General features: G+C 41.2%; 2 protein-coding genes across 2 annotated transcripts; one reads left to right on the forward strand and one right to left on the reverse strand.

Annotated features, from left to right (window-relative positions):
* Positions 1-245: 245 nt before the first annotated feature.
* LOC125884786 (gap junction alpha-3 protein-like) lies at positions 246-7,861 on the forward strand. The gene is made up of 5 exons (XM_049569975.1): positions 246-290; positions 2,712-2,773; positions 4,212-4,300; positions 5,243-5,805; positions 6,828-7,861. The coding sequence occupies exons 3-5, from the start codon at positions 4,232-4,234 to the stop codon at positions 7,663-7,665; spliced, it is 1,470 nt and encodes a 489-aa protein (XP_049425932.1). The 5' UTR covers positions 246-290; positions 2,712-2,773; positions 4,212-4,231; the 3' UTR covers positions 7,666-7,861.
* Positions 7,862-18,353: 10,492 nt separating this feature from the next.
* hpxb (hemopexin b) lies at positions 18,354-24,165 on the reverse strand. The gene is made up of 10 exons (XM_049570225.1): positions 24,017-24,165; positions 23,051-23,097; positions 22,810-22,890; positions 22,443-22,603; positions 22,206-22,359; positions 21,710-21,925; positions 21,509-21,601; positions 19,235-19,365; positions 18,986-19,133; positions 18,354-18,808 (listed from the first exon to the last, which is right to left on the reverse strand). Exons 1-10 carry the CDS (start codon positions 24,079-24,081, stop codon positions 18,582-18,584), a joined length of 1,323 nt encoding a protein of 440 aa, XP_049426182.1. The 5' UTR covers positions 24,082-24,165; the 3' UTR covers positions 18,354-18,581.
* Positions 24,166-27,160: the final 2,995 nt, after the last annotated feature.

Raw genomic sequence — 27,160 nt, forward strand, 5'->3', positions numbered from 1 at the left:
GCCGCTGCGCTTCGCCTTCGCGGGACAGGTTCCACACGCGCTCTTTTTTAGACTAGACTAGCCTCTCGTCTTTTTTACTCTCTCTCTCTCTCTCTCTCTCCCCCTCTCTCTGTACTCCTCTCTCTGTGTCTCTCTCCCTCCCCCTCCTCTCCCACTAATCTCACCTACTCCTCGCCTGGTCGCCTCGAGCCCTCCCGTGGGAGTCAAAGAAAGAAGAAGGAGGAGGAAACAAAGTGAGAGGAGAAGAAGAAGCGCGCTGCCGGGAGGGAGACGTGTTTCAGAGGAGAGCGGTAAGCAGGTGGATGCTGGAGTGATGGTGTTGGTTGGAGTGGGAGGGAAGAGGAGGGATTATCATCCTTCCACCTGCTGGATTATCAGCACCTCTCATGTTGCGTTCACTTCACTGTGGGAAAGACGGCAGACAGGAAGCCACTAATATCTCAGGAATTGATTTAGGATATTTTTTTATGATAAAAACTGAACATAAAATCTTTGAAATTCCTTTTTTTTTTTTTTTATTTAAATTTCCTTTACTATAATCAATTAAAACACATCAACCTGAGCCCTTGACAGTCAGTTAGGATGTATTATAGCTAACCTACAATGCCAATTGACAGCTTGTCTTCTCAGTGTTAGCCGCCCTGTTTTCTTGATCTGCCTCATGAAGTGTGTTGGAGCAACTTTTTGGTCATTTTTGTATTTATTCAAAGAAGCTAGATTGGTAAAGCATCAAAAATCACAATTTTGCATTTATCACAATTTACAATATAAAAATAAATATGTCATTTTATTATTTATCATCGGCTAATACTACTATGTTTTTAAAATGTACACAACCTGCTTAAAACCAGTGCTCCTAATGGGCAACCAATGTTTTTTTGTTGCAGTTCCCATAGTAACATATTGCTGCTCTTAACTACTCTCTTGTTAAAATGACCATTACCATATTCCCTGTTTATTCTGGGATGTTTTGGGATGGATGTTACTTTCTTGGGGTCCGACACTTGGACACGCTGATGAACTCTTTCCATCAGTTTGCCTTCTTTTATCTTTATCTACATTTATAGTACTGCTCTGTACTTTCACACACATTTAGTCATTTATTTACATTTATGGTATTGCATATTATATATAACATTATACTTATTTATTCTTTGTATTCATTACATCCCTTTGTGCAATTTTAAGCATGCCTACACACTTTTACGCATCGTTAAAAATCTTTTTATGCACTTTTACACACTGTGCACTTTGTGTGTACCCTTGCACACTTGCTGACCCTGAGCTGTTATTAATCTGTAGCATCATTTCTTCCAAGAATCAACATTACTCATGGAGTAACCCAGCTCCTGACATTATCTAAGCTTACCTCGGTTCATCTGACCGACTTATATTATGTTTACGGATGTGCATTTAACCAAAATCAGGCTGACTTTATTAACAGACTAGTCTTTGGTGTCAACATTGCTACTGTCTGCGTATCTTAAAAAAGGTTTTCAGGGTGCGAGCGGCAGGCCAAGAGTTAACTGTTTGGGCTGTTTTAGCACAAAGACCTCTGATCCATCAAAAGCACACCCCAGCCAGGACAATGTCCATCTAGCAGCTTCGCTATTGTCTGTCGTGACAGATGGTATTTCATCACGTCAACACATCATGTACATGTACACATGCCGCTGTGAGATCAGTAGACAGTTACAGTAACTAGTCCATTTATTTACTGAGACTGTTCTCCCTTCGTTCAGCTCTAAGGTTTGGAAAGTCACTGAACATTTGTGAATTTAGCAAAGATGTTTGAATATGTTGAGGTAGATTTTGGAACATTTATTGTAGTAAAGGGAATTAACAGAACTCAACTTCATTGAGACTATTATATTTCCTTTATGGACTTTCAGACTGCTGATTTACTTCTAGGACAGAAGCTGTGATCGTAACTTTTATTTTAGAAGTAAAATATAAGTTTCATTGCCCTCACGTTGGTGGCGTAGTGTGTGTTACTGTAACTTTGAGTGTGTGTTTGTGAGTCCGTACATATCAGTCGATCCCAGGCAAACATTTGCCCTCCTCAGCATTCCTGGGATGTGATGAGTCCAGCATTCAACCGGGACAACCTGTTATCCACTCATTCACTTCCCACAGATGGCCAGCCATTGTCCACTAGCCAGCCAGCTCTGCAACACACACACACACACACACACACACACACACACACACACACACACACAAATACATGGACGTTTGCAAGCAAATGTATATGTGGAAAAAGTAAGAAAGGCAACACAAAGCACTTTTTCCATACGTGCAAAAATACACATACATCTACATCTGCAGAGGACACACAGATGTATGGATACACTTTTAATCTATCTTTAGATTTATGTTCAGTAGGTCAGCTTCCTCATAAAAGCACCACAACCATAGTGTCCTCCCTATATTTTGTGATGGATGAATGCATACAAATTTTAGTCCTTATTTTAGTAGGTACTGAGTCACTAAATGTGAGGTTTTGTTGCGTGCTATGATAAATTGACTCCGTGCAGATCTCAAACTTTGACTGGCTCTGGTTTATTATTTTAGTAGCTCATGAAGAATAAGTGTTTCAGGAACTAAAAGCAGTGAGATAATCCATGCTGTATGTGAGGTTTGACCATAAACGAGAATTTTGTGTGATTTCTGTTTGAATTTGACAAGAGTGTTCTGTCTCTCCTTTACAGATATAGTTTTTCTTCTGATCTCTGGTCGATGGATTTATCACTGACAACACAACAATATTTTAGTAAGTCCGCCTTCCCTTTCCTTATTTTGATACTTTTCACTTTCAGTTTGTCAAAGAGCAATGCACTTCGTCAGCAGCTCTGCATGTCAAGGGATGCTCAGGGATGGCATGTCAATTTATACTCGTTCCATGCAATGTAACTTTTTTTAAAAACATCTGTTTTCACAGGAAACGTAGAGTTCCCACTTGTTAAATGCATGCAGTCTCTTTTCAAAACAAACTTAGAACATAGGTTAAAAAAAAACTGTTTTAGATTAATTTCCTTAGGTTCAGAGAACAAAATGGTAGCCTTGCCAACACTGGGGCGGCTGTGACTCAGAGGTAGAGCGGGTTGTACACCTATCGGCAGATCAGCGGTTCGATGTCGAGGTATCCTTGTGAGAGATACTGAACCCCAAATTGCTCACGATGATGCTTCCATCGGTGTGTGGTTGTATGATAGCCTTGGCCACCAGTGTGTGAAAGGGTGAATGTAACTAGTGGTGTAAAAAGCACTTTGACTGGTTCAATGATGTCAGTCCAAAATTATGTGGTTAGGTTTTGAAAAAAAGTAATGGTTTGGCTTAAAATAATTATGTTTGTTATTAACGTGATAACGTTACGTGGCGTACATCCCTGGCTATGTTGTTATTAAAATAACTCAATTGACTTTGAGATGAATGAGAGATGAAAGTCCGGAGTTTGTTTGACCCATCCATCTCTCCTCCAACCCGTCATAGGAGGACTTTCTTTATGCTATGGTAGTTATTTGGTGCATAAAAAATGGCGGTGCATCCCACATCGCCTCTAAAAGGTGCCTCGGTATGTCAGTATCTGATGCCGAAGGCCACTGATCGAGTGTCAGTATTTGACAAGTTGAGGGTGAGATCAGGTTGCATTTTGTTGTCCCTTCTGACCTAAAAACCTGTAACAGACATTTCATTTGGATCCTCGTCTGTTCTATTACTGAAAAGGTTTTCAGTACAGAGTAGTCATGGGGCTGGTGAAAATGAGTCTCCTAAAACTAATTTGTTATAAACTATCGTAACTTTTAGGTAGGCAGTGGCCTATCATCAACCAAAGAGCTAAGCTGTTGCCTCGGGGGACAATGAACATGGCATTCCTTTGAGTCACTCCCATTCTGGTGCCATCATTAGTCCCAGTGTGTATTAGTCCACCGCTGAATATTTTATTTCACAATAAAAGTATATATGTGACCCAATTTTTAAATGTTTTTTCTTCAGTGGGAACAAATGGGCTTATTGCAGAGTGCTACAGACAAAGTGCAATGATTTTGGTCTTTTGTTAAGAAAACTATTGGAAAAGTTTTCATCACTTCACAATCTGTTTATCTCTGGTTTCTGTCTCCAGACAGTACTTGTGCTATCTTCTCTGTCTCCTGCGTCTCCTCTCGTTTTGCGTCTTGTCTTCTTCATCACACTCTTGTTTTCCTCTCCAGGCTAGATAATCGAGTGAAGCATGGGTGACTGGAGCTTTCTAGGGCGGCTGCTGGAGAATGCTCAAGAACACTCCACTGTGATTGGAAAGGTGACTGATTGACTATTGATTAACTCGATGAATGTTAAATGAGTTTACCCCTAATTCTCACATTATCCTTAAATGGCCACAATTTAGAATATTTTACCATCTTCTTGGTAATTTGTAGGACTGTCCTCCTCAAATATGCTACCACATAGGTTGTTTGTACAAGCAGCATATTATGACCCATGTACAGTTATATTTAGGCAATGACCTCTAATGGCCATAGTAATTATGACAGGAGTAAAGGAGGAAGTCAGGTGACACAGTATACATAACTAGGTAGTCTGGGAAGAGAAGATATCAGGGTGGACAGGTGGGTCAAAAAACACAGGACTTTCACCCAGGAGACTGAAAAGTCAGCCTTGGTTATTATAACTATGTAATGTAGTATGTCATGTGGTATTTGTGTCGTATGTCACCTAAGTTACACCATGTTATGTTAGTAACAAGTGTACTTATTTCAACCCAAACCTTGATGTGTTTTCGTAACCTAACTAGGTACTTTTCCCAATGTTTCTCAATGTTAATCATGTGTTTGAAGCCGCAATCATTTGTGGTGTTTAGGTATGACAGCGTTAAGGGTGCGATATCAGGAAATGCTCCTGTGGGTCACATTAGAGGGTATCCAGCAAGCATTGTATTGATGGTGACATCGTGTCCCTGGCAAAAAATGTTCCCATTTGGGTGCCAAAAAGTGCGGTTGTGGGGCAGACAGCCAGATGGTGACACGGTTTCATTATCGACCCTCTCTTACAAACCAAGAAATATTATTGCTATGAAAAAAACAAATGCATGTATCTTTGTGAGATACATGGACAATAGTTAGACACCATTCTTGCCCGGTGACAGGGTTGCACAGCTGACTTTGGCCACACTAAGTTTAGCTGGAGTTCCTAGGATATCTGGCTACCTGCTCTGTTTTTTAACCCTCACTTCCTTCCTCCTCAGGTGTGGCTGACCGTCCTCTTTATCTTCCGCATCTTGGTGCTGGGCGCAGCAGCTGAAGAGGTTTGGGGTGACGAGCAGTCTGACTTTACTTGTAACACGCAGCAGCCCGGTTGCGAGAACGTCTGCTACGACGAGGCTTTCCCAATCTCCCACATCCGCTTCTGGGTGCTGCAGATCATCTTCGTCTCCACGCCCACCCTCATCTACCTGGGCCATGTGCTACACATTGTCCGCATGGAGGAGAAGAGAAGGGAGAGGGAGGAGGAGCTCAGAAAGGCCGGACGGCACCAGGAGGACCACGACCCTCTCTATCACAACGGGGTCGGGGATGGAGGAGGAGGTGGTGGTGGGAAAAAGGAGAAGCCTCCAATTCGTGATGAGCATGGGAAGATCCGGATCCGCGGGGCGTTACTGAGGACCTACATCTTCAACATCATCTTCAAGACTCTGTTTGAGGTGGGCTTCATCCTGGGACAGTACTTCCTCTATGGCTTCCACCTAAGGCCGCTCTATAAATGTGGCCGCTGGCCCTGCCCCAATACTGTGGACTGCTTCATCTCCAGGTTAGAGAGTAGCATTTTATCTTTATGTGCTTGTTCATTAGCAATGCAAAAATGTTTTCATATTACTCTGTGCATTTGCTTAAATTGACCATTCATCTAGCCCTGTTCCCCGTAGTTACTGTTGTTACACGTACCAAGCTTTCTGTTCTTGCACGACATAGTGGCCATTCACAGTGATTTATCATGCTTATTGTTTGAAAGTTCTGAAACAACTGGTCATTGATTTCCCACAAAAGGAGACAGAGAAGTCCTGGCTGAAATGTTGCAGTATTATAATTCACTGTGCAGTGTTTTGGCTTGTTGCAAGCCTTTAAACACATTAATTGGTTCCTCCAACTTCCCGGATCGCACTTCATTGTCTTACTGGTACATTTTGCTGCAATCCATTGTAAGTCGGAAGTTGTAATTTTGTAAACTGATAGTGTGAACTACCACCAATAGCATCACATTGCTGGGTGTATTCATTTGGACGGAGAAAGAGATACACATCCTCGTAAAGACTTCTATCAAGCCTAAATCAACTACATTGAAATGTCAGCTACAACATTGTTACAGCACGTTTCACAACACAAACACTACATAAAGTAAAATAATTGATTAAAAGGTCTTTCTGCCAGTTTACAGTGTGTGCCACCATGTTGAGACGTCAGGTGCGTTTCTGTCAGCAAACTAAGGCTAGATGGATCTTGCCCAAGTTTCGCACTTGGAATTGGCCCCACTTCAACTGGTCACTTGAGCGGCCGTTCCATTGCACTTTTCCGTGTTGGAGGTTGTTTTTTTCCAGGTTTTGAGTACATTGGATTGCAGCATTAAACAACACACAAAAACCGAAGCCTGACAGGCCGGCTGTGCCTTGTTGCTAAGCAATGATTGCTCTGTTGGGCATGTTGGGAACAGTCAGTTCAAATAAAAAGCATTGTCACCATGTGCGTAAAATGTTGTACATTTCCTTTCCTTTGTGATGCTATTTCTTCATGCATTTTCTGTGAATTAAATCTGTCTCTGTCCATCTGTTGTTGCAGGCCCACTGAAAAGACAATCTTCATCATCTTCATGCTGGTGGTTGCCTGTGTTTCGCTGGCCCTCAACCTGCTGGAGATATACCACCTGGGCTGGAAGAAGGTCAAGCAGGGGGTCACCAATGAGTTTGTACCTGACAGCGAGTCGCTGATGCTGGGCAGAGACGAGCCTGGAGACGCAGAGACGATCCCTGAGCAGACCTCTCCATCAGTGCTCGACTGTTTGCCAGCGTACGCCAGCGTGAATGTCGTGGGGGCTGGAGCAGCGGAGGGAGGAGCCTACAGTCCAACTGAAGCCTCCCCTGCAGTGATCCCCGTAAGCCCAAACACCACCAGACTGAAGATGGACGGCACAGCGTTCCACCCAGATGACTTCCTGTTGGAGGCCCTGCCCAGTTCTTATTATGGCGACAGAGTGCGTGTCGGGAGCCACGGGCAGCTGAGGGCAATGGAGCAGAACTGGAACAACATGGCACTGGAGCTCAACAACGTGGATGGGAAAAACTCATCCTCCTCCTCCTACCCTCCTCCTCTTCCCTCTCCTCCCACCTCCGCCTCCTCCTCCCCTCATGAGGAGGCCACCCCACCACTTCCACAAGGGGAGCAACACTCCATGTTTCCTACACTCCCTCGTCACACCCCTCTTTCCCCGATCGCACCGGAGGAGACATCAGTGGATGAGGAGAACACATCACCTTCTATGGTTCCACATGACGACTTCACCGTGGTTACCAAGGCGGAGATGCATAAGCCTCCTGCTGCTGCGAGAGACATCCGGAAGCCAAATCGGGCCAGCAAGAGCAGTGGCGTCCGAGCTCGCCCCGATGACCTGGCAGTGTAGCTAAAACACACACACACTCACACATCTACACACAAACATGCTGTGTTCACATAGAAAACCTACATTTTATTCCACAACAGCATAAAACCACACACAAGCATGGCCTCCAGCAAAAGACATGCCTGCAAGGAAAACGTGCAAAACGCGTTACCACATTCAGCTGGAGGCAGCTGCTTATTTAAATCTCAGTATTATGAACTAGAAGTAGGGATTAACGAGAGTTTGGCCAGACACAATCTTCTCAATTTGTAAGACATCAATCAGCTAATAGGGGCTTTGCAGAAACATCTGGAGTTATTTTGGAGAGCAGTGGAGAGATGCTGTGCACACAGTGGGTCCATCCAATATTCAGAAGCATCATACTTATTCATATCAAATTTAAACGACAAAAATTGTTATTAGAAAAGGCAGCAGCAACACTGATATGTGTAGGGGAGGAAGGAAGCCAATTCAAACTAAAAAAAGACTAAGACTAACTAAAAAAAAAGGATGAAGGAAAAAGTAATAAAAATAAAAAGGCTGGCTGTTTCCCCTGCCTCCTGTCTTTCTGCTAAGCTAATCAACTCATGGTTTTAGCTGAAATGTTAGCACACAAAAAAATTGTAACTATTCCTTGAAGCAATACAATCAGCATTTTCTCAGCCAAAGCTCTCCAACATGGCTGCCAGAAGGTGTGTTACAGCACCTAATTCTTTCTTTAAATGATGACTTGCTTGACGCAAAGGGAGAAAATAAGAGTCAACATGACTGCTGCTTACCATACTGGCCATACTCTCACTTCTTCTTTGGAGAGGTTGGACAGGGGAGGAATATGCCCATGAAATGGGATCACAAACACTTACACCCACATACACACATACACCGTATATATACATATAGCCAGCACAGACACAAATAAGGAAAGGTTCTAGTGATGATGATGATGATGATGATGGTGGTGATGATGATGATTGGACTAACTAATGAGTTTGGGAGCGTAGAGGCAGCAATACTATATTCTTTTATTTTCATCTATCTTTCTTTGCTGGGAGACATCAGAGGAGAGGTTTGCACTTTTGTTTCTTTATTTTTATTTTTCTTGTGACGTGATGATGGAGCTGAACAGTCCATGTGTCGCGTTGAACCTGTCTGTCTGCATGTACGGTACGCTCACCCGGCCTGTAGTTTCAATGAAGAGAGGGACGCACTGACGTTAGGACAGAGCAGACGACTGGAGGAGAGCAATGAAGCAGTCCCACCCTGAGACATGGTCCTTAGGCTTCACAGGCTGTGTGTGTGTGTGTGTGTGTGTGTGTGTGTGTGTGTGTGTGTGTGTGTGTGTTTGGGTCCCTTAATCATGTTTCAATGTTTACAAAATGACATCTCTGCAGTTACATCAGGGTAAACTATATAAAGTATATAAATATGTAAATATATAATGATAATAGTATTGATAGGCACCACAGGATGCATTTTAAAAAGTTCTGGTCAAGCTGCAATTTATAGAGACTTTTACGCCAAAAGTGCTTTAGCGTTTTCTGACCAACAGGTCGCTATGCAAAAATCCAAAGCTGGAATCAGTGGCACCCTTAAGGGGGGGCCATGGTGGCCACCCTGATACAATTCCTGCTCTCCCCACTGGCCCCTGAAAATTGAAAACAATTAGAGGCCGACATAGCTGAATTTCAGAGGCTGTTGTGTGCTAATTTGGTGGTACCAACCATGTTGGCATAGCTTGTTGGAAAGGGGGATGAATAATGTTCCAAATTTAGGCTGGCCAAACTGGCATGGCCATTTTTAAAAGGGTCCCTTGAACTCTCACCTCAAGGTATCAGAATTAAAATGGGTGGTTCTGTGTGTACCCATGAGTCTCCCCTAAACTTGAAAGGGCTTGTTCATTGTATAATTAATGTACTCCCTCAAATTAAAGCTGCATATTTGTCTTTTTAAGGAAAATTAAAACCAGCCTATTTGAAGAACAATGAATTGCCTAACATGAAAAGATACAAACACATGAAAACAAGAACTCAAAATGTTAACTGTACCAGTATCAGTCTCTGCACATCAGATAATAACATGAACTGTAAGATAAGACACCAAAGTATATCACTATGTGATTCCTTAACTCAAGGTGTGCCACCCCACGGTTTTCAGTGGCCCCATCTGGCCACCCCAATGAAAAAGTTCTGGGGGCACCACTAATAAGAATTTTTTTCAAAAGAGTACACAGTCAAGGGCTTAAACTACATTTACAACGATTCTAAGCTTTGCAGCTTGAACAGAGCTTAAAACCAGTACACCTTCTTTCTGATGCTTGTGTTTGCAGTGTGTTACAGAACTGTCGAGTTCCCCCTAGCTGTTCTGTGTAGGAGTTAATTTTCTAGACTAGCTGTAGATTATACAGTAGCTTTTAGATTTTTTGAAACAAAAAAGAGAAAGTAATATGATCTCAAAAAGTGCTAACTTTTATTTCTCTGTCAGTTCTTAACAGACATCCCACATAGGAATGTTCATTTTTCCTGTTCTTCTCATTAATTCCTGCCAAAAAAAAAAAAATACATAAATTGCTGATTTAATTCCCAACAGCTTTAAAGCTTTAGCATTAAATTAAATTGTTAATGTTTTCATTCAGGAATAAAAGTGCACCCCATTAGCAAGTTAACAAAGGATAGTGGTTTGGGGCAAACAGCGTTTTGGGTTTGTATATCTTTGTGTTTACTTCTGAGCAGATAGATGATTATACATAAGATACTTGAAATGGTACGACTAGAATACTAGACACGTACTAATTATATCACACGTGCCTGAATTAGCATTAAACAACCAAAATACCCAAACTAAAATTAAAAAAAAAAAAAAAAAGTCTGATTGACTATGTTAACATTTCAATATAAACAAAAAGTTGTTTTTGTGGTTAGGCAATATAATCTTAACTCAAGGTCCACTTGCTTTTTCTGAAGCTTTCAACCACATCTCACGGTCTTCATTGTTTTTATAGTTGTGTCCAGGTCTGGTAAAATGTTTTACCATCAAGTAAATAACCCACAACATTGTCCTGGGTTTGATCACCGTAGAAGAAGACTGTCATGCTGAGTCAGATCTGATCAGAGTGCCTTGATTAATGTTTGACTGTTAAATGGTCATATGCAAATTGAATTTCCTTTTGGGGATTAATAAAGTATATAAAAAGAAAAAATCAAATTAAAAGACATGTGGGGCGACCTCTAGCTCACCTGGTAGGGTGTGCCCCCCATATAAACTGAGTCATCTGCAGAGGGCCAGGTTCAATTCCAACCTGTGGCCCTCTGCTGTGTGTCTACCCCCTCTTTCTCCCACCTTTCCTGTCTATCTTAGCTGTCCCATCAATAAAGGCAAAAATCACCCAAAAATAATCTTTAAAAAACTGGTCTCATCACTGTTCCAGGAATGCTGCCCATCTGCATTCAAGGTAACTTGGAAAATGTGTATGAGCTCAATAATCATTTAAAGCTTTTAGCTATAACAGCCAGGGCCTAAGTAAATCAAGGTAGCTCAGAATTAGCACTGAGGCTAACTTCTAAACTGCTAATGTCAATTGCATATTGTAAATCTATCACACCTTATTAATGCTGTTAATTATTGCACATTAACAAAACTGGTATCCTCGATGTTTTTACATATGAAATTGTAAAAGGAATAGTTTGGTGGCTTTTTGCAAATTTCTCCCTGCTTGCAGTCTTTATGCAAAGCTAAGCTAACTGTATCCTGGCTGTAGCTTCATATTTAATGCACAGGTATGACAGTGGTATCAACCTTACTCAACCCAACTATTCCCTAAACATATCTAGCTGATTGTTGAGGTACCTCGCAACCCAATCACCAAAATAAATGTTGGCATCGTATGTTTCTGCAAACCACAGATATCACACACATTTCCTACATTTCAATTTTCAATTTTATGTCGTGACAATGCTGTAATTAACTAACCTGGTTAAGCTACCAACACGTCAAATACCAATTCTTGTTCAGTGGCCCTCAGCGTCAGATAATAACGCATAGAGGCACCCTTTGGGGCTGGCATTTTTTGACGCTTCGAGCAACTGCCAGAGTATAAAGAGCAAGATGGGTGGATGGGTCAAATAAACTCCACTGTCCATGTATCATGTGAAATCAATTCAGTCAATCAATTGAGTCATTTTAATAACAACATAGTGTGCAAGTATGTGTAGCATATTATGCCAGTGACATATGTCCCGTAAGGTATGTGACATATGTCATGTGATGTTAGACTATGTTAGTAACAAACATACTCATTTAAAGCCAAGAATAATATATTTTTTTAAACTCAACCATGTACTTTGTTGCCTTAAGATGAGGACGCAAACCTTATAGTGGAGTTTTGTGCCTACTTTCATGCATGTAGCGAGTGGAAACTATACATTTCCTGCAAAAACAAAAGTTTATTTTGAAAAGACACAAGACAGGTATTGAGCCTAAATTGACACACCGTCCCTAAGCATCCAAAACTGACGCTTGAGAGATACCTAAAGCATCATCATTTGATGTGTAGGGCCACTGACAAAGTGTCGGCATATGACAAGCTGGGAGTGAGAATGTGTTAGATTAACATGTGGTTAAGTTTACACACTAAAACCACTTGGTTTAGGCTAGGAAAAAAATATGTTTTGGCTAAAATACCCAGTTTGGTCGCAAAAAAACACAGGTGGACATGCCCCAATGCCTCGTTAAAAAATATTCACTTTTGTTGCCACAAACATGATCAGACTTGTCCCGATGTCTTGTTAAAAAAATAACTGCTTTTGTCACATTTGCTGGTCTTAAAAAGTGAATTGTCAGCTGTTTGGCAGCTCGCCTTGGTATCACGCCATCCTCCATCCCCTCCTCCTCATGTGAAGTAGCTTGGCTCAAATACATATATTTATGTACGTATATATATATATATATATATATATATATATATATATATGTGTGTGTGTGTAAGATATTCTTTTTTTTTTGCAGAAACATACAATGCCAAGATTTGCTTCTGGCAACTGGCTTGTATTTTATCTATTATTTCTTTAATTTCATTTTTTATTATCACTATAGAGAACTTTTGGTTTCTCTGTTGTAGAGTAACAACAGGTGTAAAATTAAAGCTTCATGTATCTAGTATGCAATTAACAGGTCCAGCCTGCGGACACTGTTAATTGTTGCATTTCATTCAGCTCTTCCTGTTGCAGGGACATGCGCTGTGCTGTTTGGCTCACTCACATGGCAAATTGAAGCACCCAAATCAAACAGAGCCATTGTTAGTGCTATGTGTTCCACCTGTGCTCTCCAGCACTGGCAAGAAAATGTCTTGCTACATTTGATCACTGTGTGGTCCTCCTTCAGCTGCGCTATGAAGCTCAACTTTGATTTGAGTATGAACAGAAAGTTTGTGGCTTCATTAACCAGGCTTTTGGCACAGAGATCTGTAGCATGTCAAGATTCATTTGTGGAACTCTTGATTTGAAAATTTCCAGCTTGTCATGAATGCAGCCATTTAACTATTAAATAAGAGGTGACCGATGAGAAGCAGGATGCAATAAGAGGCACTTAAATTATGGTACATCAGCCACTTTTTACCAAAGTCCAATACATTTTCTGAAGACAGGATGAACCATAAACTGAATCTATACTGTTTACTGACTTTGCTGTCAAATGTTTACATGTCTCTGATCAAACTTAGGTGCCAATAAACAACTTCAGCACACTGTGGCAGCTGAAGCACATCATCTGTTTTTTAGAAAAGAATTAATAAATCATGATGTGTAAGATTTAACCAAAGATATTTAACAAACCAAAGATATTTGTGCCAAAGATATCACAATACATGATGGATTTTTAAAGAGCTTTGCTTCACCCCTACCCTTAAAATCATGGCTCCAACCAAAAGATGTTACGTTGAGCTTCGTCTCTAAAAGAGGTTCATTTGACTTTTTTCTATTGCTGAAATGTTTTTCATAACCTTATTGTTCCAAGCTGTTCTTAGTACCTTTGATTTGTAGATAAAGATTTGCACAGATAGTTATAGACCACTGTTATGAGGAGATGAGGATATTATATATTGAAAAGAAAAAGGGTGTCCTTGGGGGAGGGATATTAACATATTTTTGTTTATTTATGGAAATAACATGCTCAAATTAGACCTGGGATGGACAAGACATTAATCTAAAGTGATTGTTCTTTTCTGTCCTGAATACTGATTTAGAGACTTTTGGCTATTCCAATTTTCACACCACGGATGTGCCTTGAATAAAAAATCCCACGATGGAAAACCAAAGTTGTGTAATGGGATTTTTACGGCGCCCCTACAAGCAGGGACACAGACTCCCAGACTCCCACGTGTTTGAAATGAAGAACAACCCCTGCTATCACTCCCGTTGTAAAACGACTGTCTTTGAAGAGAAGTGCCTTGCGTCTGAACCTTTTGTTAAAGAACATGTTGATGTAAATGTTCATTTACCTCAGATGTTTACAGAACTGTTACTGAATAAACTTTTTGTACCATACCTGTTTACTGTCATGGTTAGCTTTTTCTATTTTGATATGTTCTCTCCTTTTTTTCTTCTTCTGTGTGAAATCAATGACTCATGATTTCAAAATTGACTAAGAATTTTAAGTGTTCCAATTTACATGCACGTCCATATTCCATCATTATTCTGAATATGAAAATAATCTGAACTTGATGTGGGTTGTGTAAGCAACACATTCTGTTTGGTTATTCCGAATTAGGCCTTTTTCCAAATGTAGCATTTTCCTATTAAGATGGTGCCATCCTATTGACCCGATGGCCCAAAATGCCAAAGCCCCATTAGTTCGAAAAATGTTCAGGTTTTTACTGCAATTTGTGACATACCCCACTGTTTACGGTCAGCTCTGTGTGTTGTCATGGATACGTTATACACAAAATAACTAACCAATAGTTTGCAAGGCTGGGGTAGAAATGCATGCTCAAAAGAAAAGCCCACATTTCTGTTCAGAAGGAGAGACACACCCACTTTTAAACTTGGATATCAACAGGTTTTTGGATATGTGCAAATATTGCAATGCCAACTTTTTCAAGAAGGTGGTCGATAGAATGAAAGACGGAGGGTGTGTTCAAACAGTCACAAGTCTATTGCTGGAAAACTTTGAGTAAAAAGTTGCTCCAGCCGTTCCACTTTTCCACATTTTGACGTGATAAACGACACATTTGGGCACGTCAACTGGAGTATGCATGGCTGCATGTAAACAGGAGTATTCTCGGAATATTCATTTTCATTAGCCTTGTAAACAGCTTCATACGTATATCCTCCTGGAACCCTGTGACCTCATATGAGGACATCACATTTTGGGTTAACTTGACCTTATACTTTGTTCTACTTAACTCAGACCTGTTGTCCTCGTTCGTGGACACTAGTGTGCCATCTTGTGGTAATAAGAGCACAATACACTAATCCATGTAAGAACAAGATGGCAGCCATCTCTGCCAAGTGAGTCCACAGCTGATGCCGACACAAAAGTGGACAAGGTCCCAAAACCTGATCACATTTTATGGTTGATACTTGTTTATTTATGATTAGTAATGTTTGGAGTTTGACATGGCAACAAATTTGACAAATTTTAGCAACAATAACAAGCTAAGACACTGCTAATTAGTAAGTACTCCTATGAGGACATTGGGACTTTATTATTGTTGACAATGTCTAGGTTTTTATACTTAGCGGGTCTATACAGATCCCAAATAGCTCGGAGAAATTTAAAAAAGCATAGCAAACAAAAGTTCGGGTCTCAGGAGGATATTGGGGGGTTTTTTGGAATAAGGGAAGAAAAACAACAGAATATTTTATGCATGTAAACACAGCAATTGTGCTGCGCTACTGGAGCGACAATACAAGATAGTGCCTTAACATGACGATGTCTGCCGGTTTATTCAACATTAGTTCCGCCTTAAATCAAGATACTGAAAACTAATGACTGGATGTGACACATGTTTTTGGTGTCCCTGTGCACTTTGCTGTCGTACCACTCTCTGGCCAAAATTTGTCCATGAGAAATTCTTATATGCAGATTGGAATTGGATTTATTGATCAGATTCATGCTCTCCAGAGGATGAATCCTTTCCATTCTTTTTTCCTAATGTCTACCTTAGGCGAAGGTCTTTTTTTTTTCCAATAAAAAAAACAAACAAAATAAAGTAAAATAAACTGCATCTTTACTGTTTTAGCATTATTATAGGTCTGTTTATTAATATGATGTGATGGCTGGCAGCTGTGTGTGTGTGTGTGTGTGTGTGTGTGTGTGTGTGTGTGTGTGTGTGTGTGTGTGTGTGATGAAATCAGTCTGTAATGTCTGCTATGCATGTGTGTATGTGCAGTGCTGTTTCTATATGCACATGCATGTGTGTGTGTGTGTGTGTGTGTGTGTGTGTCCATGGCCTCGCCCATTAAGCTGTGCTGAGGCCAGCACTTCCTTTATGCGTGCTGAAAGTCCCAGGGATTTTGGCTGAACAAAAACCTCTCCAGGGAGTGAAAAGGGCTTGAATGCCTGCTAATGCCGTCCCGACCTCTGGACTCTTGCAGGCTGTTGGTCCACATGGTCCAATATGAGTATGGAGCATTTGTTAAAATACTGTATATTATAATAATGACAGAGACCAGGACTCTTAAATAAATAGCCAACAGTTTTTGGACATCTTGGCCATGAACGCTTTGAGTTTGGGAGGGTGGAAATGGCAAGGTTGATTTTGTCTTTCAGACAGATTTAAAAAACACCAGCACACACATGCAGATGATAAATAAAGCAATGAACCACATAGCCAACAAAGACCATATTAGCCTTGTTCTTGAATGCTTGGTTGATTTAAAGTTGAATTAAAATATATATATTATAGGACACTGGAATGTTTGACTTTATTTTTTTAGTGAGGACATCAAAAAATGTTCTGTTTTTATTGGGAGCAAATCCGTCTGGGATTCTGTTGTGGCTCAGCTGGTGAAGTGCTTCACTCTCAGTCTGCATGAAAATGAAGTCTGTTATGCTTTATGCAGCACTATGGCTGCTCACAGGGTCACTTGTGATAACTGAAGGAATCCAATCTCTTTTTTTGTAAGAAATAGAGTTGTGGCCACCAGCAATTTGAGGCCAACGACATGGAGCATCACACCTGCCTGCAGACCTTTTCCCACACCTGCAACTCGTCAATGGAAATCATTAAAAGCTCAACACAGGAATGGAGTTTCCTTTTTCAGTTTTTCTGAGCTGCCAAACTTTGCGGCTGAATGTGATGTCTCCAACAACCTCTTCTCCTTTAACAGCACATCTCTGAAATGGTTCATGTGTAACACGAGTAAAGGAGAAAACAAGACCACCAATGTGCCAAGAAATAAGGACAGGGATCACAAAAAGACAAAGACACTGCAATGTGCACACAAGTGCACAGAGCTACATGTGCAACTGATGTTACCTGAGCATTATTTCCTTTGAGTGTCGGTGAACATGCAGCTTTCTGATGTTTTGCTGTCCTTAGCGATCTGTGCTGCCCAGCCTTTGAGTGGAGAGGGTGTGCCCCTAATGTTCACACTGTAGCAGCACTCAAGGGAAACAGAGGGATGTTTGGGCTGACCAAAAACTCACTCACAAATGAGGCATGTAGACTACACACGGGGTTCCTACAGCTTATGGCAAATTAGATTAAGGACTTTTCAGTGCCACTTTGAATTAATTTAAGACCAGTTTTACAACAACCAAAATCAAAAGAAAAGAAAAAACACATGAAGCAACATCAGTTACTTTGGGTGAGGGACAGTTTGCCCAAATGTTTATCATTATATCAACATTAAAACAAGACTTTTTTTGTCTCATGGTGGAGACGAGGGTAAAACAAAACTGGGAAACATCCAGCGTTTTCTTGGCAATTTTGTGTTTCCTAATGTGCATGTGAGATTCCACTGCCTTGTTTTCCACTGTGTCGAGTTTAAAACTCATGCATTGCCTTCTAACGGTTTCAGCCACGCCATAAACTTTTGGTTAAATAGACAGTTTTACACATATACAGTGACAGCTAGCTAGCAGACAGTGGATCCTCTGCTCTGAGCAGCCCGGCCAGGAACAAAACAAAAAAAGACTCAGAAAATCCTTCTTCACATCTTTCCATTTTTAAGTGTGTTAGAGTTATGGAGATTAAATGGTGTCTAGCAGAGAGGATTGCAGATTAAAACCATCTGAAACTTGTCCTGGTTTGAATTCCTTCAGTGTTATCATTCATTCATTAATTCAAATGTCTTTTTAAGGATGCACAGAACCCTGTATACAAGTACCCATCCAGTGTGACATCATCATGGCACAGATGTCCTGGGTAAAAAATAGGCACTGTTGCAACCTGGATATATATGGTGAAATGTCTCAATGTGATGTGTGCAAAAAGGCCTGCTCCTCAAGATGTTCACACATTCAGTCTGTGTCTGCATCTCGACTCTCTTACTGCAGCTGACTCGGGTTCACAGTGAATCTAATCCCCTCATTTTATTCTGCTGGGACACATTCATTTGTATAGTAGGTCCTCTAGTGGCCAAACTCTGTCATCTGGATTTTGTTCCTCACAACTGTTTTTGATCAGTTTCACATGTGCAACCTAAAAATATCAAACAAATTCTAAATGTTCTTTTTATAATAAAGATAATAATCACTGAAACTGACACAAGTAGCTTCCCACATTTTATTCATTGAACAACTCAAACTCCACTATGCATGGGAGGATTATTCCAGGATCTTACATTTAGGTCTTTACTCCCCACTTCACAAATGACTTCCATTCCACAATACCAGTATGCTTGGATGGATAGATGTAACTCTTTTGTGTGTAGGAGGGGAATGAGGAGTTTAAGCAAAAGTAAGCAGATGACTGTGAAACATTCTCTCATCCCTGACTCCTAATCTTTACATCCCATTTGTTCATTGGTAATAGGGTGGGCCTCAGGGATCATTTTGGCCGCAGTCATTAACATGACACTGTCAAAGCTGTAATATTGTGAGCCCTTGTACAGTTTTATTCCTTGAGAATCGCATGTAGCAGCATCGATGCCGGACAAGGGCAAGGGACGGTCCTGAGTCACAGCCCTGGGTGTGGCAGTTAGGTCGACATCACGAAGGTGCTGTTCTGTTTGAAGTAAAAAAATATGTGTTTGTTAGTCACTTGTGAGCAAACATAACCCTTAGGCCTGTACTATTTGTTTTTATCTTGATCTTTTTTTTTCCGCCTGAGTTTTGTCGATACTCAGAACAAGTTAAACCCAGAAACTCACAAAAAAGATAAATAAGCATTCTGTTACATTACCTTGGATTATATGCACTGTGTGTTCAGCATTGCAGACAAAAGCAGCATCCACATGTCCCTCAATGCCAAGTTCCTCCTTCAGGGTTTTAGGATAGCCTTCAATCAGGGTGTAGGGAGCAGCTGTTTTGTAGATGTAAACCTGATCATCCTGCAGGTGTTTGACAGACCAGGAGTTATTTCAACTTTAATGCAGATAGATAATAGTCTGAGGTTTTTCAAGATTTTTTTAGTGGTAACTTCAAGGTCTACCTTAATCAAGTAGAGTTTGTCAGTGTAGGAAAAGACAGCGTCCACCCCGTGTTCCACCTCCTTCCACGCCCTGGTGATTGGGAAGGCGTGCAGGCCGTCACGGTGGGTGTCCAGACGCATGTAGATGGAGCCTGAGCAGATTGAACTGAAGTCTTAGTGAAAGCTTTACAGCAAGCTCAAAATACATTTTCACAGGACAAACAATCCAAAAAAAAAAATAATTTGACATATTAGGAGATATGGGTTTGTTTGTTTTTTTACATTTTTGCCAAACGTTACATAAGAGGATCAATACCACTCCCTAATAAAGTGCTGCAGGAGTGAATCCTTAAGTGCGAAAATTAGTTTTCATTTTTGCACCTCTGGTTCCCTTGTCTCAAAGTCAGTGGGTTTTTTTTATGTGTTTTTGTTTACATGCCTGAAATAAGATGTTAACACAAGCTCAAGAGACTTTCATGTTTTGACAGAAAATACGTCAGGAAATATCCTTCTCTTGAATTTTGCAGCTTTAATGCGTCTTTAAAAAAGGTGGTTGCTAAAAAGTGATTAAATCGGACCACAGGCCGTCATCACACCGAACATGGCTTTACAGCCAGGCTGTGGGGGCAAGGTTAAGTCATGCGACCTCAGTGTAGGCCTTTTATAGCCTAAACGTTAGCTTTTTACCTTTGGCGGGTACATCTACTTATCTTGCTGAACAAAATGTGTACGTACCATGGATTGATATTGCTGGATTATTGCCTCAGGTCTTGGCTTCTGCAATAATCAAAACTCCTTTGGAAAAACCCCAGGGCAGAGAACTAGGGCGATGCTAACTTCCAGGTCACCCTACAGATAAACGTCATCCCTGCAGCACTTAGCTTGGTATAAAGACCGTGGGAACAGGTGGAAACAACTAGCCTTGCCAAAATTAAAAACTACTTCTCACAGGACCTCTATTAATCAGCCCACTAATTAACACATCATGTCCTGTTTGTGATGCTGCTAGCTACAAAACTGTACACAGGCACAACAGTGCTTTGAGCTAATTGCTAATGTCAGCATGCTGATATGTTCACATTGACAATGTGGGTCCATGTCATTGGTTTGACAGCCCATTGGTTCGACATCCCATTAGTCCGACTGTCCGCGGTGCTGAACGGCTCGCGGCGGGCGTATGGTGTGCCGCGACCAGCTTGAGGCAGAGCAGGCTCACGGCTTATGTGTTTGTCACTTTCTTTTTCATTTTAACCCACACCATGATCTTTTCCTGACCCTAACCAAGTGGTTTTTGTGCCTAAACCTAACCAGACCTTAACCACAGGGCATCATGATGATTTCGGAACGGACTTCGGAACAATGGGTTTAATATGGTCGGAACAATGGGATGTTGAACCAATGGGCTGTCGAACCAATGGGCAGTTCCCGACAATGCTGACATGCTAATATTTAGCAGGTATGATGTTTACCATGGTGACCATCTTAGTTTAGCATGTTAGCATGGTAACTTTTGCTAATTTGCATTTAACGCATGTCACGCGGGTTGGATATTTAGTTGTTAGGTGCAGGTGCCACGGGAGTGCGCCAGCCGATGAAGCCAATTTTCATAGTGGCCTAACAGTGGAATTGCAACTTCTGAGTCTGTCCTGTGATGCCGTGGGGCCCAAAAAGACTTCTTCCCATAGACTTACATTGTGAAAGAGGCATCTGTGAATCAGTGGATACATTTTTTTTTAACCTTCCAACCCCCACAAAATGGTTTGTTTTATTATTATTATTATTATTATTATTATTACTATTTGATCCATTGTTCTGATAACACTTGGAAAGCCCTGAAGAGCTGCACAATTTAATCATTTTATCCCCAATCAAGTTAGCAGACAGCTAAACCAAAAGCCTGTGTGCTTGATCTATGGTCCTAAGCAGCACTGATCATCTGTGTAATTTATACGAGGCAGTTAAATGTTTTTGGCTTCATGCGCCACTGAGCAGCTTTCACAGGAATGGACGGGGTCCTGCCTACAACGCTGTATCCAGTTCCCCATATACAGCCATGGTTGTGAAGTAATTACTTGTGTTTTCTAATTTTGGCAAAACCCAGGCTAGCTGTTGATGCTTGCTTCTAGTATTCATGCTAAGCTAAGCTAATTGCCTCCTGGCTCTGGCTTCATGCTTAATTATTTCAATTCTAAAAACAAATAGACCACTGTATTTCCCAAAATGTTGAAATAGGCTATTCCTTTCAAGACTATTTTCATGTTTTCTATTTGTTTATTTATTTATTTTTTACTTTACCTGAAAAGAAATAACTTTTGCCGGCATCATCAGTGGTGAAGGCATCTAGTTTGACGTCACTGCATTTTGGGATTGTATAGTTACCTCCATGACCTGCAGTCAAACACAGAAGATTTCACATTAACCCAAAAGAGACCGTTTCTTTTTCTTGTACAAAATGATTTAAAATAAATTTGATAGTTCTTTTCTGGATAAACTCACTAAAGTTGGCGCACTTCATGAAGTATCTGCGGGCGTCCTTGGGGTAGTCCCTACCGCTAATCTCTCCGGTCGCTGGGTGGAACCTGGTGAAGTGGTGTCCATGGAAACAGTAGTACTGCTCCTGCCAGCGTAAGGCAGAGGTGCAGACTGGCAGGTGGTCCCATGTCTTGGTCTTCACTGTCTTTGTGGCAATATCAAAAACATGCACATCATGTCCTGTGGGGGTGAAATTAGTAGTTTGATTTACCAGTTAGCTCCACAGTGTGCTCATGAAAACATTATGACAAAATACACTCCTGCTACAGCTAATTTTTTCCACGAGGGGGCAGAATTATCCTTATAATACTGAGATAACCCACTGGTTCAGTCAAACATTGTTAAATTCTTCTCTCTTAAACTGATTCCATTGTTTCTTTTATTTTAAACACTATTTTACAGCTTAATTATAGTCCTGATTTAGTGAGATGAATATTTTTTGCAGTGAATGCCAACATACCCTTGAAGAACAGAACTGAGTCGGCAGGGCACTCTCCTTTGGGACACTCCACAGCAGAGTCCAGGTGATCGGGGACATTAGGAAAATCATCATGCATCGCTTTTGGATAGCCCTCCTCCAGAGTGTGGTTGTAATAGCTGAACACTTTGTCATCCTGGAGATCAAAAGTATCAGGACAGTCTAGAAATTGCTCTCGATCTAAATTTTTAACAGAATTAAAGTATCTGTGGATCATACCAGGAAGAAATAGATGTGATCATGGTCTTCTGCATTGGGATCTGTACTGTGCATGCGGAAAGCAGCATCAACATGGCCGATGTGATGGATGTCATCAAGCTCCTTAAAGGACTCGTTGGAGAGATGAGCTGGACCCTGGAAACCCATCCATATGTGGCCACCTGAAAAGAAAACATCAGTTTAATTTGAATATGTATATACGTGTGTGTGTGTATATATGTATGTATATATATATTTAATATATATATGTGTGTGTGTGTGTGTGTGTGTGTATATATATATATATATATATATATATATATATAGAAACTTAAATAATGCCATGAGAAAATAAAGTCCATCATTCTGTACAAAGAAGGTTCCACACCTTTGAAGAAGAAAGTGTTTCCTTTCTCATCAGGAGTGATGGCATCAAACTCAAGACCTTCACATCGGTCCGGTAGACCCTCTAAACATGGAGATAATTTCTTGTTACCATTATTGCAACTGAAAAACAGAAAATCTGTATCATCAGACAGAATGGCTTGTTTCTGTGAGATTATTTCTGACACGCAGCTGCTATGTAACAGACAAAGGCTTATGATTTGATATGCTAATTAAAAACCCACCATGTGTGTGGTCGTCTATGTGGTCGCCTGCGTGGTCGTCTGCGGGCCTGTGGATGATAAAACAGATGCTTATTTTTCCATCACATCGCATCTCATTTTCAAAAATCCTTGAGTCCTGATGACAGGGACTCAATCACTGACACACTGCCAAGGTGATAAGATGACTTTGCACTCTTGTATTTGTTCAATTGATCCAACTGGTGAACTTTGTGCATGAGCAAATAGAGTTACGACATGCACATCGCCACTGCAGACCAATTGTAAAGAATAAGCCAAAAAAAAAAAAAAGACCGTAGACAGCTCACGAAGGCCATGATTGTGAAACTAATACATTGTGCACTATTGATGTGAGACCGGGTTGTGACCTCAACTGACATGGTTGAACTGATAAGAGAAAATACCAAGAAATGGAGAAACAAAGTACAACCTCATAAGTTGACTCAAACATCTCTTTGAAACAGGAAACCATTCACTGTTGTATTGATTTGCATTATATTAAGTTATATTTGTCATTTTTTTCTAACCTCTGTATTTCTTGATATAATACAAAGCAGAAAAACGAGTAAGAGACTTGAAAAGGAACTGAGCAGCTCCAAACTTCATTCCCTATGACATCACAAGTTTGAGTCTTACTTCTCTGGTTTCTGGCTTTGGGAGAGAGTTCACAAATATTGATTGAACTTTCCAAGGCCATGGAAATAAAATATTGGAATTCTTTATTTCGATGGTGTTCCCCTTTTAAACTGCTGCATACCACATATCAGGGGCAGGTCATTTAGGTTTGTCTTTGTAGCTTAAATCTGCACACACAGAACTCTTTCTTTACAGGTTGGAAAACTCTTGAAACATGCACATGATGTCAGCATGGAAGGATCTTGAGATCAGGATAATAAGTAGCACGTCCTGACCTGAATTACCTATTCTGAGTGTTAATTCATCATAACATAAGACTTCAGTAATACTCACGTAGGTAGTCCACTGGCGAGGGTAAGTGCTAGGCACAGAAACAGAGTTTTGGAGATCAGCTCCATGGTGTGCAGTCCTGATGAAGTCCTCTGATGTGGAGTCTCACTAGAGAGAGGCGCTGTGCAGGAGCTGAACCAGCCCTTTTATACTGAAGTGTGTGAGTGGGTGGACAAGTTGGGAAACTGGGTATGTGCGTTTGCATGAACACGTTGTCAAATGATCCTTCTCAGAATCATTTATGATCAAGCATTACAATTTAGTTATTTGAAGATATGATTGTTTCCTAAAAATGTCAGTATTATGTGCAACGCAATCTGTGTTCTATATGCACAACATCTATCTTTAATAAAGCTGATTTAATGTTTGAGAATCTACGTGGACAGAAAGTAAAAGGCGAAGCTTAACTTTGCCTTTGATGTGGATTTCACATGAAATCATTGATCTGTTTGGATAAGATTTCACCACTTCGAACTGCATCTGTTAACTACACTTTCATCAGAACAGGGCCAGTAAGCCCCCCTTGTTCCCTTTTTTATTTGGTGACAGACTTTTCTGGAAATACAGACGTTCTGCGGCAAAAGTTGTCGTCAGAGAAAAACTTAATGCTAATAACCTGCCTTTGAGGTTAAATGTGGTAAGGTGTGGTTGGGCAATAGCAGATCATGAACAAATCATGCAGAAACAGATTTAAAACCAAGTTTAATTCCTTTTAGCCAGAGAAATTGACAGTACAAAAATCATTACACTACAACTAAACTGTTTTATCTGCTGATTACAGTGAGATTTGATTCTCAAATGTGTCTTGATTATTGATTCATTAAATGTTTTGCAATATGGGCATAAATCACAATATATTCAGGCACACAGCCTTATGGGCTACTTTGCTTTACTGTAGATTATTCAAGACAAAAATACATCTCAAACACTAAAGGGTAATTTAAGAGCATGCATTCATACTTATTTGCTACTTGTATCATCTGTACTGAGTAGATGGAAAGAATTTACACTAATCTGCTACAAAAGCCTTGTATCTACTGATTATTATAATGAAAAAAGCGTAAAGTACCATCACCAATTAAAATCTCATCAAACAAGGTCTTGTCAAATTAAAGCAAGTAGGAGGTAGAGGCTGTAAATTATACTCAAAGAAACTTGCATTATAAATTCCCTAGCATATTGCCTGCTATTACAGATTTAACCTTCTCACTTTATCACATCAATTAGTCTTAACTCTATCCATGTTTGTTTCTGTCTCTACCTTTGTCATCCTCTTCACTTATAGCGATAGATCTTAATGCAATGATTCATGCTGTCTGACATGACCATGTGGCCGTCAGGGAGCAGTGCCAGGCCCCTTGGGCTGCTCAGGTTGTCGCTCACCAGAGGCCAGCCAACACCTTTGGATGGGTAGAGAAGAACACGGTGGTGCTGCTTGCCCCAGTCTGCCACCAGGACATCCCCATCACTGTCAATACAGAGACCCCAAGGGCAAGTCAGAACTGGTCCCAGGCCAGAACACACCCCCAGGATTCGGATAGTGTTCCAGCCTGGCTCCAGGACCCGGATACATGGGACACGTCCAGTCTCATTTCCTCTTTCGGATACTGCCATGAGCCCAGTAGTGAGACATGCTGCCACCAGGTAGGGTCTGTGGTACCCACTCACCACTGTGCGCTCCAATCTGGCCCCAGTTTTGGGGTCTAGCTTGAGGGAAGTTAGGGTGCCACGCTTTATGTCGGCAACCAAGAACTCATCTTGACGGGTAACAGTCACCCCTCTGGGAGCATCCAGTTCTTCATTGGTGGAACCAATCAGTGTGCCTCCAAATGTTTGGAGGAGGCGTCCATGACGGCTGAACACCAGCACAGCCCGTTCAGCAGCACAGGTCAGAGCAATGAGGCCCTTTGAGTTCACAGCCACATCAAAGTAGTTGCAGATGCGGGAAGACCTTTCTGAACCTGAAGGAGACACCTGTTGTACAACATTCTTCTGGAGATCAGTCACCTGAATGCGGGCGTTTCCACAATCCACCACAAATAGTTGCCCTTTGACAGTTGCATGGACACCACTTGGTAGGTTGAAGTCAGTGCGACCAGATCCTTGTTTTCCAAATTGTTTGACCAGATATGCGGAGTCAAGTGCAGCTGAACCACCCTCTTCCTCCAGTTCCCCCAAAGCTGGCACAACTCCCCCTCTCTTGTCTTTGCTGTATTGCTGTGATTCCTTGCCTTGGTGTAATTTGTCGCCTTCAATGGCTGACATGGACAGAGATCTGCTCACACGGTTTGAATTTAAACCCTGTGTAACATGAGTCTGAGATCTTGATTGTCGTTCATCAGAACTCATGATGTTCCTGTCAGATTCTGGGCCATTTCCTCGGCCTTGTTCAAGAGTTGAAGGTTCAGAGGCAAGACGCATTCTGTTGACTTTCCTGATTCCTCCACGCTCCCCTTTGTCACCATTGATTAAAGGGCGTTTACCTGAGAGGTCAGCAGTGGACATTGAGCGGCAGTGCTCTTGCTTGAGGGATCCATTATCTGGAGTATTGACAGTATAGGTGTAACAGGAATCCTCACTGTCCACTGGAGATGGAGGGCTTCCACTGTCCATTGAGCATTCAGTTGAGGTCTTTTTCTTGGATAGAGCGTGTTGAGAAAAATGATTATTTCCAGTAGAAAGATCTCCGAGACTGCGCCTGTAGAGTGAACCTTTGCGCCCAGTCTTTGGAGATGTTGCCACATCACTGCTTTTTTCATCAATTTCCTCAGGAGGGCAGGATGGTTCTTCACATGAGACCAAGACAAGAGCCTTTTGCTTCCTCTTACCCTTCAGTGTGGAGCGTCTCTTTGTACCATTTTGTCTACTATCAGATTCATCACCTTCAGATTCTCCTTGACTGGAGACAGGTGGGATAGCAAGAAAAAGATCTTGCCCCTGTGTGTCTGAGCACACTGAATCCACTTCCTCATCTTGAGATGACTCAGATACAGCACGATGTCTTGGTGTGGGGGACTTTACAGTGGGGGATTTGAGATCCTCCTCATTCTCTGTAGAGCTTGACAGACGTAGTTTCCGGACAACGCGCATGTTCCCACTGTTTGCCTTATTGCTCTCCTCTGGACTGTACCTTTGTCCAGCTTTGTT

This window comes from Epinephelus fuscoguttatus, linkage group LG24, assembly GCF_011397635.1.
Source record: "Epinephelus fuscoguttatus linkage group LG24, E.fuscoguttatus.final_Chr_v1".
NCBI lineage: Eukaryota > Metazoa > Chordata > Actinopteri > Perciformes > Serranidae > Epinephelus > Epinephelus fuscoguttatus.

Excerpts from the sequence above, each read along its gene's own strand:
- LOC125884786 (XM_049569975.1), top strand. The coding sequence starts at position 4,232 with ATGGGTGACTGGAGCTTTCTAGGGCGGCTGCTGGAGAATGCTCAAGAA. Across the intron at positions 4,301-5,242 it reads ACTCCACTGTGATTGGAAAG|GTGTGGCTGACCGTCCTCTT; the intron begins GTGACTGATTGA and ends CTTCCTCCTCAG. Across the intron at positions 5,806-6,827 it reads GTGGACTGCTTCATCTCCAG|GCCCACTGAAAAGACAATCT; the intron begins GTTAGAGAGTAG and ends CTGTTGTTGCAG.
- hpxb (XM_049570225.1), bottom strand. The coding sequence starts at position 24,081 with ATGGAGCTGATCTCCAAAACTCTGTTTCTGTGCCTAGCACTTACCCTC. Across the intron at positions 23,098-24,016 it reads CTCGCCAGTGGACTACCTAC|GCCCGCAGACGACCACGCAG; the intron begins GTGAGTATTACT and ends TATCATCCACAG. Across the intron at positions 18,809-18,985 it reads CACAGTGCATATAATCCAAG|AACAGCACCTTCGTGATGTC; the intron begins GTAATGTAACAG and ends TACTTCAAACAG.